The sequence below is a fragment of the Barbus barbus genome (genome assembly GCF_936440315.1).
Source record: "Barbus barbus genome assembly, chromosome: 1".
Taxonomy (NCBI): Eukaryota; Metazoa; Chordata; class Actinopteri; order Cypriniformes; family Cyprinidae; genus Barbus; species Barbus barbus.
This window is the reverse complement of record NC_136729.1, coordinates 7,780,395-7,794,529: the sequence shown is the minus strand read 5'-3', so window position 1 is coordinate 7,794,529 and position 14,135 is coordinate 7,780,395. Positions and strand designations below refer to the sequence as shown.

Here is a 14,135-nt window from a genome sequence, read left to right as displayed (position 1 = left end):
CTGGAGTAATGTCACATAAGCGCTTATAGTGATACTCAGCCGTCAGGGCTGAGCGGCATTCAGAGTAAAATGACAGTGACTGAACAGAATTCAGATCATTTAGAAAATAGGATGCAGAATTGTAATTTGAATTTTAGTGGGTGGATGGATGGATGGAGTGATAGATAGACAGATGGATAGAGAGATCATGGATAGATGTGGATGGACAGAAGGATGGATGGATGGCTGGATGGATGGAACAATAGAAATGGATGGATGGATGTACAGATTGATGGAATGGATGGATGGATGGCTGGATAGAATAAAGGATAGATGGATACATTTATTTGGTAAGTGGGTGGATATTGAAACTAGATATGGATGGACATAACAATGGTTGGGTGGATTGATAGATATACATTGGATTAGGGGTGTCCCCGACTAAGGATTTTCATAGTTGAATCGGAATTTTCGAATCTTGCCGATAGTCGACAGATAGTCGAATCAGATGTTTGGGGCGGGGTCAAAATACATTACCAAGAGTCAAGTCAGACATTCGACAGTCATAATTACTGACATTAACACACAGAGAAAATGTGTAACGGACTCTACAAACGGGGTAAATATATATACGCTTCGTTATTTATACAACATTAATATTACGACTTATAGGCACAAAATGCCCGAATGCACATGAACGGGTCTGCCTGAACTCCTTTTGTGGACACGTTCTTCACGCAACAACGTGCAGAAACACGGCAACCAAACTCTAAAAATTCACAGACTTTTATTATAATAGTATTCTCATTTTAATGTTATGTATATGACAGTCCCAGTCATAGTTATTAATATTCTGCATTGAATGATAGATGATGGATTGAGCATTGAAGATTGACTGATAGAATGACGATAGATGGATAGATGGATAGATAGGTAGGTAGGTAGGTAGATAGATATATATTGCTAGTAGTGTAAGCTGAAAGACTGAATCAAGTGTTATTCTTCTCTGGTCTTTTAACTCAATGGAGTGGAGGCGTTCGGTTGTGTGTATTTTAGCAGGTTGTTCCTCACGTGAGAGTTCACTGTGAGTTAGTAGAGTGTTTCAGATGCTGTGTGTGTGCGTGTGTGTTTGGTGGGAGATTGGCGTGAAAGAGGATCAAAGGCTGTAGACGCCACATGTGTGCCATCTTTAACCCGACGGCTGGCTGGACGTGTTCTCTGCATGCCAGGGTTGGGTGAGCGGACGGAGCTCTGCGGCCATATGGTGCTACTGTCAGCCAGGATGATGGGTCGAGTTAAGCCGGACATGATACACACACACACACAAAGGACATATAAGGTTGTCTTCTACTTCACAACACAGTTGCATCACTTTTTCATGCTGTGTCTCTGAGTGCAGAAACCTGTGTCTTATTTACAAAACACCCACAGTTCAGCGCAAACTCTAATTGTGCTTATATAGCACAGTACTTCAAGGATTAAAATGATTCAAATTAAATCACAATCATAGCTAATGGGATTTGAACTCACAACCTCATAGTTACTTTTGATCCTTCGCTAAACTGCAGCACTCCTGATCAATCAGTCTTCTGCATCATCTGACAGCTGATGAACTCAGGGTGAGATTTAGTGCTAATCTTGATTTTTTTTTTTTTTTTTTTTAATGCTGTTTATTATGCATGTCTGGAATACTTGATTCTGATTGGTCAGTGGTTCATTCTGTGGTCAGATATTTTTACATTTTGACCACAAAGCTGCCTAATTGACCCAGGAAACTGATTTCCTACATAGCTGTGCAAGTTCATTTCATACCACTCTGCGTTCTAATTTAGGGTGTATTCACACCTGTCTTGTTTGGTCCGATTGAAACATTTGCAGAAAACATGCTCAGAAACACACAACTTGCACATATAGTGCTGTTGTTTGCATTTCAATAGCTTAAATCACTAGTTTTTAAACTGCAATGCTTAAAACCGCATGCAAATTATGAGTTTTCGTGACCATGGCGCACAGCAACGTGACATGAGCGCACTAAATAGGCTAAAGCTTGCCGCAAAGCCCCAGCAAAAGTTACAATGAATGTGTCTGGGGGAAATAGTAAGGAGATATTTGAATTATTCATTAATAAACTGGTGTTTTCTGAGTCAGTGTCACAAAGATGAAGTTAAAAAAAACTCATTGGACACTTCTTTAGAAAGAAATGCATCTTTACGGATTATAATGAAATAGTTTTGGTTTTGGATATGAATGATTTCATTTTGTAGTCATTCATCATGTCTGTAAGGAATATATTCACTAAGTTTCGGTTCATTTTTGTGCTCCTGTTCAAGACTGGGACGGCAAGCGCATCCTATTAGTTTTCTTTATTTTAGAAAAGCACAACGTTTTCTTGATATTGTGAGTGCACACAAATAAAAATAGACCCCTTACAGTTCCGAACAATGCATTATTCTTACCTTCATGAGCAACAATTACGGCGTATTTAATTTATTTCTACTGATGTCCTGAAGCACGCTTCAGCTTCCACTCTCAGCACAAATGATTGGATATGCTCCTAATAGCGCACATTTATCTAGGTTAAATGTTAAGTATTTTATATCTATAGATTTTATTTTCGGCAAGTCGTAATTACAACATTGTATGACATTGTCTCATTTGATGCGCATAAGTTTCTTCATATTGCGTTAGTATCTCGTAACAGCAAATCAGCAAAAGAATAAAAATTGCATTACGAAAGATCTCCATGATTGACCTGTATTTGCACTTCCTGTTTTCCCTGCTTGAGAATTTCTGTCCAATGAATGGATGACCTTAGCACATGTGTGGTTTTGTTTACAATTTCTGGTTCACTTGCGAAAAGGGCAGTGTGAAAGCGAACCGCACCAAACAAAAAAAGTCAACATTGTATTTGGTCCGGATCAAAGCAAGTGATCTAGCGGACTTTCCTGGTGTGAATACACCCTTACTCTCACATAATAATGTGATGATAAATACTATTGTGCCAAAAAAAAGTATTTTTGTTTATTTATTTTAACATTTATTCATTTGATATTTGCAATAATTGCATCAAAAAGTAGGCTTGTTTTTTTGTTTGCTTTTTTTTAGCTTTATTGATTGGATAATTCCGTGGCTACTCTTAAAAAGCAAGTTTATGCATAGTCATCTGGTTATTTACAGAAAATATGTTGCTTCAAGGTAATACTACATTTTATGATAATGCAATACATTATTATGTCTTGGTAGTCAATGCTGGAGCATGAGTGTTAAATTTCCTTTAGTCTGGCAGAGAAATTTTACTTGATTTTCTGAGAAATAAGCCATGATTAATGTTCTGTATCTCTACAAGGAGAAGAACAGTTAATAATCTCCTCCTTCACATGAGCTTTCTTGTACTCATAGTGTTTGAGTAGTGTGAGTATCACACACACTCACTAACACACATTTGTCCTCTGGTCTTGGTACTTGCAGACTGTGTTTGCCTTGCTGGAGGAAGGTAATTCAATTCCATGTTTAATTCAAACCTTGCCTTGCTAGATTTTGAGGCCGGCTGCATTTTCAATTCTTCTAAATTTGGCCTTTGTGTGCAGAGAAAAGACTAAAGACAGTGTAAAGCGGATCACTGCAGCCCGTTTTGTTGTCCCGTATGTGTGTGTGTGTGTGTGGGGGGGGGGGGAGAGTCGTCTCTTACAGCTGAACTGCTGTTGTTCTCTTTTGGACGTTTTATGGGTCTTAAGGTGCTTGTTTTGACTGCAGGATTTCTACAAATCTGTGTTGTTTTGTTAGGCCTAAAGCGTTTATAAGAATAGTTCACCAAAAAATGAAAAAATCTGTCATCATCTACTCACTCTCATTCTGTTTCATGTCTTGTATGACTTGTTTCTTCTGTGAAACAAAGATGATCCTCAGCACAATGTTCACTTCTCTTTTGCATATGACATAATGATCTAGTTTTACGAGAATTAAAAAAAACAAAAACATAAACACAGTCCATATGACTCGTGCACTGTAATCCTTTTTTGTGTTTTTCCATACAAAGAAAGCAAAAATTTGCCATTGACTGTTCATAAAGAACAAAAGAAGCATGCTGATAAAAGTTCATGTTCATAAAAAGTTTGGGGTCTGTAAAGAAATTAATGGTTTTATTCAGCAATGATTCATTAAATGGATCAAAAGTGACAATAAAGACATTTATAATGTTACTGAATCTTTCTCAAATAAATGCTGTTCTTTTGGGACTGTATTTTTATCAAAACATCTTGAAAATATGTATTATGGTTTCCACAATAATAGTATGCAGCGCAGCTATTTTCAATATTGATAATAATAAGAAATGTTTCTTCAGCATATTAGAATGATTTATGGAGGATCATGTGACACTGAAGACTGCAGAGTAATGACACTGAAAATTCAGATTTGATCACAGGAATAAAATACATTTTTAAATATATTCAAATAGAAAACAGTTATTTAAAACTGTAATAATATTTTACTTTTTTTACTGTGTTTTTGATCAATTAAATGCAAATGCAGACTTTCAAAAATATGAAAAGCCTTACTGACTCCAAACTTTTGAAAGGTAGTGTATCTCTGTCTGTATTCATATTTAAATAATTTTATATTTTATCTGAATTCATAAAATCATTATTCACTGAATACTTGCGAATGCATTCAGATATGATGCATCATATACATTCAGATTCGTCAAAATGTGCCAGTTTTGAAATGTATCGCATCAAATGTTTTTGTTTGCCACATATTTCATGACTCATAATCATTGATGTCAGACCTGGGTTGATTGGCATCTTGAAACACCATAGATTTTCATCAAAAGATATATAGAAAGAGAAATTTGTATTCTCTTCCAAATGTCAAATGGGTTTGAAATGATGTGAGGGTGAGTAAAGAACGATTTTCTGCTAAATTCACCCTCTAAGTAGCGTTTTGTCACCCATGAACATGATTTCTGACTGGATGTGTTTTGTACGGTGGAATCGGGGCTTTGGAGACGGTTATTGATATGTGGTTTTGCGGTTGCACATGTGTCCTCCTGCTAAAGGCATTATACAGATCCATTTCAGGGTGACTGATGCGTCAGGAAATGAAGTTGGTTGAGCAGGAATTATAACTGACAGGAGTCTTATAAAGTTGGTCTGGATAGCATTTCCTCATTGCTTTTGTTGTTGATCTCTCACCTGTCTCATTCTCTCTCTCTTTCAGTTGAAAAGGTGCCAAACGCAGGACGTAAAAAAAAACTCAGCCATATCTTAGAGAAACGACACACTCCGTCTGACAGCCTGCATGCCTGCATGTGTGTGTATGCTTTTGTGTGTGGGCAGATGTCAAGCTTTGACAGCAGCACTTCCATTGAGTGAGTGTGTGTGTGCGCGCGTGTTTGTGTGTGTGTTTGTTCCCTACTGTGCGGAGAGCCCATTCGACACCTTTCGACATATGCCAGGGCCGCGAATCCGCCCTCGATCTGTCTGCCAAGCGTCTGCCCGCCCCTGCCATGACACACACACACACACACTAAATCAGCGCCGGCCATGAGCGAGACACATGCAGGTCAACGTAATCTAATTGTGTGAGATGGACAAAGAAATGGATTAATGAGTGTGTGTGTGTGTGTTACACTGGGCGGTTGTGCAATTCTGACACACAGTTGGTGTCATTCAGTGTTGGTGCTGCTATCAAACACACTCCACCCCATCATGGACAGCGGCGGACGGTTGCTCATTAATACCTTCCGTCTCGCTACACTTCCATTCACTGGATTTGTCGTTTATTATGTAACAGTTATCAGGGTCTAGAGCAATCAACGTAATGACTGACTGAACAACAAATCAACCTTGAGAGTAAAACAATAACTGTGAATAATGAGTGTTATAATTATTTGATGTTTTATTTGATAGAGGAGCTTTGATAGGAACATTTTATAGCGTTTGCTTCTTGAGCATATTATAATGATTTCTGAAGGATCATGTGACACTGAAGACTGGAGTAATGATGCTGAAAATTCAGCTTTAGAATATATTTAATATTTAATACATTTTAGAATATATTCAAATATAAAACTGTAAATTTTAAATTGTAAAATATTTCACTTTTTTTGAAAAATATTTATTTTACTTTTTTCTTTTTTTTTTTACACATAAATGCCTTGGTGAGCGTAAGAGACTTCTTTTAAAAATGCTGAAAAACCTTACCAACTCATCCCAAACTTTTGAACAGTAATACTTAAATTGGCTATTTTACTTAATATTAGTGTGTTCTATATATTTTATGATAATTAGAGTTTTGAATCGTTAGCATAGCTGTTAATGGCATATATATTTATATTATGCAATACAGAAAACTGTCAATATAAATAAAAATAACCAAATATTTATGTGTGTAATATAGTCTACTATTAAAAAGTTTGCGGTCAGTAATTGTTTTGTAACATTTGTAAGATATCTTTTGTAACATTATGAATCTCTTACTTTTGATCAATTTAATGTGTCCTTGCTTAATAAAAATAATAAATTAATTAATAATTATAAATGATTTTTTTCATTCATCTTAATCGTATTGAACCTAAACTCTGTTTTTAAACCCTAAAAAGTGTATGTAACAGGGTAAAGTCTATTTAATTTACTACAGAAAAGTAATTATTATTAAAAACAGACTATTCTAGCCAATATTTGTGTTCTGTGTGTTTCTCTGACTTCTCTTAGGATACTGTATTGTTATCTTAACAACACGCTACCTATTTGAATCAACGATGATTCGATTTTTTTTCATGCAGTTTGTGTGAAGAACGCTATTTCAGCTCATGTAGAATGTTCCAGATCAGGGTTTTGTGACAGTCACAATGCTGTTTGTGCAGCCAGTAAGAGTGTGTGTGTTTGTGTACACATCACAGACAAAAGAAAAGTGCCCTGCCACTTGTTGGGCTGTGCTTGAGTGAGTGCACACACAAGACAAAAGCTCTTTAGTGGAGGGAAAAACAGGGATGGTAACCCAAGCTGTCAGGTCAACGGAGAAAGAGAGAGAGAAACTGATAGCATAAGACAAATGAGAATAAGAAAGCAGATATCGAATCAAAGAGCAGCACTCAGGAAGCTCTTTGCTCGTGCTTGATGGCCGTTTAAATACTAATCGTCTGTAAGCTGGTTCTCTTCTGATGTGCCAGTGATGCTCCTGAAGCGCTGGACCTGTTGGGTGTGTGGGCAGCAGTCGATGGCTGTGTAAATTGGGTCGTTGTTGGCCTCTGCCATCTGTCCCGAGGTAACGGAGCCCATGCCGTGGGGCCTCTCTGGGACCAGGTGCAGGGGCTCCGCTGGACTCTTACAGTAATTGTACCACTCGCGCTATTGTCTGAGCATGAGGTCATATTGTGTGGAAGTGTGTGAGTGTGTGTGTGTTGCTGCAGGGATTGCATCATCCGTCGAGCACCTGCTTCCAGTGCTGTATGAGTGTGTATGTGTATGTGTGTGTGCTGGTACATGCTCTCGCTGTGCCTCTTATAATGACCATTATGTGTATCTCTTCACAGCGGACAATTGCGTAGTCTAGTTCTGCCCTGGAACGACTCGTTTTATTTTTATAATGAGAGAGAGGAAGACAAAGGGATAGAAATATTGTGCTGCCAGTTCTTGACTGACTCACAAATTAACTAAACACTTTAGAAATGTGCCTTCACTTGTGATAAAATTTAGATTTTAAATTCTGAAAATTAGTAGCACTTTACATTGGCATGTACTTTACATATGACATTAGGGATGCTTGTTTTAACCAAAATCATAGCAGATTCACGTTAACAGTATCATAATATACAATACAATCAAACGTTTGTTCAATGCAATCAAAAGTTATTTAACAATTAATATAACAATGTTGTACTAGACATGTGCTAATGCATATTCTAATGCAGTTAATTACATTCTGAGATATATATATACAGGTCCTTTTCAAAAAATTAGCATATTGTGATAAAGTTCATTATTTTCTGTAATGTACTGATAAACATTAGACTTTCATATATTTTAGATTCATTACAACACAACTGAAGTAGTTCAAGCCTTTTATTGTTTTAATATTGATGATTTTGGCATACAGCTCATGAAAACCCGAAATTCCTATCTCAAAAAATTAGCATATTTCATCCGACCAATAAAAGAAAAGTGTTTTTAATACAAAAAAAGTCAACCTTCAAATAATTATGTTCAGTTATGCACTCAATACTTGGTCGGGAATCCTTTTGCAGAAATGACTGCTTCAATGCGGCGTGGCATGGAGGCAATCAGCCTGTGGCACTGCTGAGGTGTTATGGAGGCCCAGGATGCTTCGATAGCGGCCTTAAGCTCATCCAGAGTGTTGGGTCTTGCGTCTCTCAACTTTCTCTTCACAATATCCCACAGATTCTCTATGGGGTTCAGGTCAGGAGAGTTGGCAGGCCAATTGAGCACAGTAAAACCATGGTCAGTAAACCATTTACCAGTGGTTTTGGCACTGTGAGCAGGTGCCAGGTCGTGCTGAAAAATGAAATCTTCATCTCCATAAAGCTTTTCAGCAGATGGAAGCATGAAGTGCTCCAAAATCTCCTGATAGCTAGCTGCATTGACCCTGCCCTTGATAAAACACAGTGGTTCAACACCAGCAGCTGACATGGCACCCCAGACCATCACTGACTGTGGGTACTTGACACTGGACTTCAGGCATTTTGGCATTTCCCTCTCCCCAGTCTTCCTCCAGACTCTGGCACCTTGATTTCCGAATGACATGCAAAATTTGCTTTCATCCGAAAAAAGTACTTTGGACCACTGAGCAACAGTCCAGTGCTGCTTCTCTGTTCAAAAGTGGCTTGACCTGGGGAATGCGGCACCTGTAGCCCATTTCCTGCACACGCCTGTACACGGTGGCTCTGGATGTTTCTACTCCAGACTCAGTCCACTGCTTCTGCAGGTCCCCCAAGGTCTGGAATCGGTCCTTCTCCACAATCTTCCTCAGGGTCCGGTCACCTCTTCTCGTTGTGCTGCGTTTTCTGCCACACTTTTTCCTTCCCACAGACTTCCCACTGAGGTGCCTTGATACAGCACTCTGGGAACAGCCTATTCGTTCAGAAATGTCTTTCTGTGTCTTACCCTCTTGCTTGAGGGTGTCAATGATGGCCTTCTGGACAGCAGTCTGGTCGGCAGTCTTACCCATGATTGCGGTTTTGAGTAATGAACCAGGCTGGGAGTTTTTAAAAGCCTCAGGAATCTTTTGCAGGTGTTTAGAGTTAATTAGTTGATTCAGATGATTAGGTTAATAGCTTGTTTAGAGAACCTTTTCATGATATGCTAATTTTTTGAGATAGGAATTTTGGGTTTTCATGAGCTGTATGCCAAAATCATCAATATTAAAACAATAAAAGGCTTGAACTACTTCAGTTGTGTTGTAATGAATCTAAAATATATGAAAGTCTAATGTTTATCAGTACATTACAGAAAATAATGAACTTTATCACAATATGCTAATTTTTTGAAAAGGACCTGTGTGTATATATATATATATATATATATATATATATATATATATATATATATATATATACACAAACATATATATAGAGGGAGAGAGAGGGAGAAAATTTATTGACAGTATAATCATATTTTACTATCATGTGCTTATGCCTATTTTGGATAATCCAGTGAAGCATGTGTTGTGTGATTATGTATTTATTTATTTATTAATCATCTGTTTATGCTTAATACAGGAAATTAAATATGTGGCAAATTAGATATTTTAATGTTAGTGTTAATTTTTATTAAATTAATTAATTGCATTGCTTTTTATTTATAGTTTATATAATTTATAGTATATCTAAGTTTATTTATATATTTATGTTTTATTTAATAATAGTAATAATTCCAATTTTGGTCAATTTAGACCATAATTGTATGCATTTAATAGATTTAATTTGATATATTCTAGATAATCCAATGAATTAAATACCTTCAAATTTCAAATTCAGATATTTTTGGATAATCCAGTGAATCCAGTAATTCATCTAATTTATTTTATTTTTTTTTTAATTTAAGGGTGTAAATATCATCTGTTATCTCATAAAAATAAACTGTAATACAGTAAAACTAACATTATACAAGGAATGGTTAAACTGATATTTTGGTTTGGTAGTCATCATCATCTTAACTTATTTGGGCTGCAGTCCCAATTCAAATGCATGCATCGCAATAAAAATAGTGTTGCAGAATGTATATATCGATTGCTTGGTATGTCTCAAGTTCACTCAAATATGTAGTAGTTCATTAGACATGATTTTTGTTTGGTGCCTTGGAAGAAAGAACAATGTTTCAGTTAGTCGTAAAAATAACATATTAATGATTTGTTGTTTATTTGTTGCTTTAAAGTGTTGCAAATCTATATCCACAGCACAGAAGTCTTTAACAGTGTGTGTGTGTGTGTGTGTTTTAGGTCATCAGCAGTGATCCATTCTGGGTTCCCACCACTGAAGAGGAGTACTTACACTTTGGAGAAAAAGCAGACTCGTCCAATCAGGCTCTGAAGTACATGAACGCTGTTCGCAGACGCAAAGGCCTCTACGTGGAGGAGAAGATTGTAGAGCATGCAGAAAAACAGCGAACTCTCAGCAAGAACAAATAAAGCCAGTGATCCCCACTCATGAAACACGAGCAGAAAGAATTCAGGAAACCCTTTCTTATATCAACTTTTGCTTTAAATTCAATGCAACAATATACTGTATGTAAGAATGGTTTTGCACAGTTGTTTCATTTATTTAATTGTTTTGCTCATGTTTTATGAAAGAGCTTCATTAACTTATTTGGTGTCTCACAACCACTTCTTCATTTGACTTGATAGTATCAGTCTCTAATGACCAACCAATTGGCTGAAACTGATAGCGGTTCAGTCAATATCTTCAAAAATCAACATGTACTTTTAAAATCAGTTTAGTTTATAATGGATCTCATGATTTCCTATTGCAAATTTGTTGAGAAACCAATGTTCAAAATGTTAATGGATTCAGTGACTGAACCTCTTTAACTAATATCAGTTCAATCTGCTGAGATACTTCAACTACAAATAAAAATTTCTGCGTTATATTCATCTGCACTCATCTATTGTACAGTTGTGCTATTAAGCAATTAAGCAATTGCAGTGCACTCTGCAACCTAATGTTGTAAATATTATACAGCAATTGAAGTAATTACACAGTTCAAGACGTTTTTGGACCAGACTGAAGGAATAGATTGTCTGATTTGCGCTGACTTTGGTGCACACAGATTGATTTTTCTTCTTGTTTTCCCATCACATGTTCTTAAACAACCGTTCCTTCCTCAGATATTTAGGACAGGATTAAATTCTACAATTAAAGGGACATGCTTTCAAATCATGCCGTATCTCCTTACGTGTTTAGGATCTTGTGCTGGGCTCTGCCGTTGCATCATTTAAGAGTCCTCTTGAAATACAGTTTCAATTAGTTTGAAGTGAAGCGGCCCTGAAATGAATTCCACCATCGCTCCCTTTTGGTTTACAAACATTTAAACCCTTTTTAATTTGTGTGGAACACAGCTTTAATGGCGTTGGGAGAAGGATTTGAATTCTTTAGTAAGAAAGAGCAAATATCTTGCGAGGAGCTCCCAGAATACTGCAGCCTACAGAATTCTACACACGTGTGAAATCACTACCAAGATTTAGGAAATAAACTTGACTGAACACACAAGCTGTTGCCTCTGATGTGCAGAATGCTTTAGTTTGTGCCTGTGCATTTTAATCACGTCATTGTTTTTATTTTCTGAAATGTAGTCATCTACATGTTATAATCTTATGTTTATTTGAAATTAATATTATTTTTATCTTACAGAATGACTTATATTTACATATAATAATTAATATTATTAGTATTTGTTTCAATTTGGGCTGTCAATCAATTAAATGTCACAATTAAGTTGTTTTTATTAATTGCCCTAAAATAATGTTAATAATAATTAATATTATTATATGTAAATATAAATAATTAAATGCGATCAAAATAATAGTAATTTTAAATATACTATTATTTATTATTATTGTTGTTGTTAACAACATGTTACAGTATGTTAGGACAATTAATAAAACAACAACATGATTGGCATTTAATTGATTGATAGCCCTAATTAAAATATTATTGTTATAACGTCTAAGATGTTGTTGCCTTTTATGTTTGTTTTCTTTTAATTAGATTACAAAAGTTGACAGTTAATTGAAAAACATTAAAAAAAATAATAACAGCAATAAAAAAATTATGAAGTGTTCATTATTACATGATCTGTTTTTTTTTTTTTGTTACTTTGTACTTTGAACATTTCAAATTTGGGTATAGATGATGATGATTATATCCAAGAATGTTTAATAGAGTCAACCCTGTATACCTTTTAGAGTTTTTGTCTAAAGCAAATTGCACTTTCATACTATTTCAACGTGTTATTTGCAATGAAATTAGCCAAGGAAGCTGGCATGACAATTAAAAAAACACCAGCCAACCATAATAATTATAATTAGCTCTTTTATATTATTTGCCCATTAAATCATAATATTGACTTTATGCATGGATCATAGTGCAACATTCTGAATTGAGATCCTCTTCAAAATGATTCGTCAAACGCATCAGTAGCTGGCTGATCTAAAACCTGCCTCTCACAGCACCCAGTGCTGATATTCCCGTCTCGAGGACTGATCCCAGATCAGATGCTGAGCACAGGGGTCACTTCTGCAGCGGAGGGTAATGAGCTGCATGTTGCATTAAGCTAATGGGGATAATTTAGTGGAACGAATGGCTTTAGTCAGCAGAACAGACAAAGCCTTCAGATGCTGCAGATAAAACTTAACCAATGAAAATGGCAAGTTCCACTCAGGCCTTCACAGCTATTAGACTCCAGAGCTTATTTACGGCTTCAGACTCGTTATGCTGGCCATGTGGGGGAAATTAGAGATATGTACGGCAGCACCGCGCCAGCGGCGTCTGGAGAACACTTCTCCTGCATTTATTTAAGGCTCTGTATTGCAACATTGACTGTGCTGTTTTTCAGAAGTGAAAATCACATTCATTTTCTCTGTAATGAACTTAACTTTTAATGGTGATGTATACGCTTTGTGAGACAGTCACTAAAAGCTCTGAAATTGTAAGGTGATATCTGCTTCTATCCATGTGTGTGTTTTAATGTGTTTTGATTCTTGATGAAAAATGACACTACCCATAATTCTAAAGAGAGATTCACCAATCAGAGAAATTGCTGTTTCCATGGAAACAGAAATTTGGTGGTTAAAGAAGTCACCAGTGATCGCCCACTTCCATAAAACTCTGCTAATGATGTAATCGGTTTGAAAGAAGTAATGCTTACTAAGTGTGCACTTATTTGATCAAAAATACAGTAAAAATAGTGAAATGTTTTAGAATTTAAAATAATGGTTTACTAGTTAAATATAAATATAATTTATTCCTGTGATTTCAAAGCTGAATTTTCAGCATCATTACCCCAGTCTTCAGTGTCTCCTTCAGAAATAATTCTAATATGTTGATCTGTGGCTCAAGAAGAATTTATTATTATTATCAATGTTGAAAACAATTGTGGCGCTTATTTTTTTTGGAAACAAACATTTTAAGGATTCTTTCATGGATAGAAAGCTAAAAAAAAAAAAAACAGTATTTATTTAAAATAGATTTTTTTAAATATTATTATTAATACTTATTAATTTAATGTGTCCTTAATGATTAAAATTATTAATTTAATTAATAAAATCATACAGACCCCAAACCTTTAAACAGTAGTGTACATCTAAATATTTTGCAATACATGTTAAATATTGTTCTATTGTTTTATTGTTATTGTTTGCTTACATTAATGACTTTTGGTCAAAAGTATTTATTTTGTACCATTGTTCTTATGTTACATCAATTGACTCAAAAACAATGCTTCATGGGGAAAAGTTCAATCCATTGGTCTTTTTTTTTTTTCTCATTCATAAATCTTTTTTGCTTCAAGTCCAAATTTGCATTGTTATTCATCCTTTTTTTTATTAAGAATAATTAAAAATTCCTCCAGAGAAAATAAACAGGAAAAAACAGCTTATATGCTGTATACCTATCATGCCAATAAACTTGGGTAGTGTTTTTTTTT

The 14,135-nt window shown here is 35.6% G+C and overlaps 1 protein-coding gene across 2 annotated transcripts in view; it reads left to right on the top strand.

Annotated features, from left to right (window-relative positions):
• LOC306858073 (elongation factor-like GTPase 1) overlaps positions 1–11,700 on the top strand; it is a 139,142-nt gene extending 127,442 nt beyond the window's left edge. For both annotated transcript variants that reach the window (XM_079398456.1, XM_079398455.1), the window contains exon 20: positions 10,435–11,700. In XM_079398456.1, coding sequence (XP_079254582.1) covers positions 10,435–10,623 — 189 coding nt within the window. In that variant the 3' untranslated portion in view covers positions 10,624–11,700. The remainder of the gene's footprint in view (positions 1–10,434) is intronic.
• Positions 11,701–14,135: the final 2,435 nt, after the last annotated feature.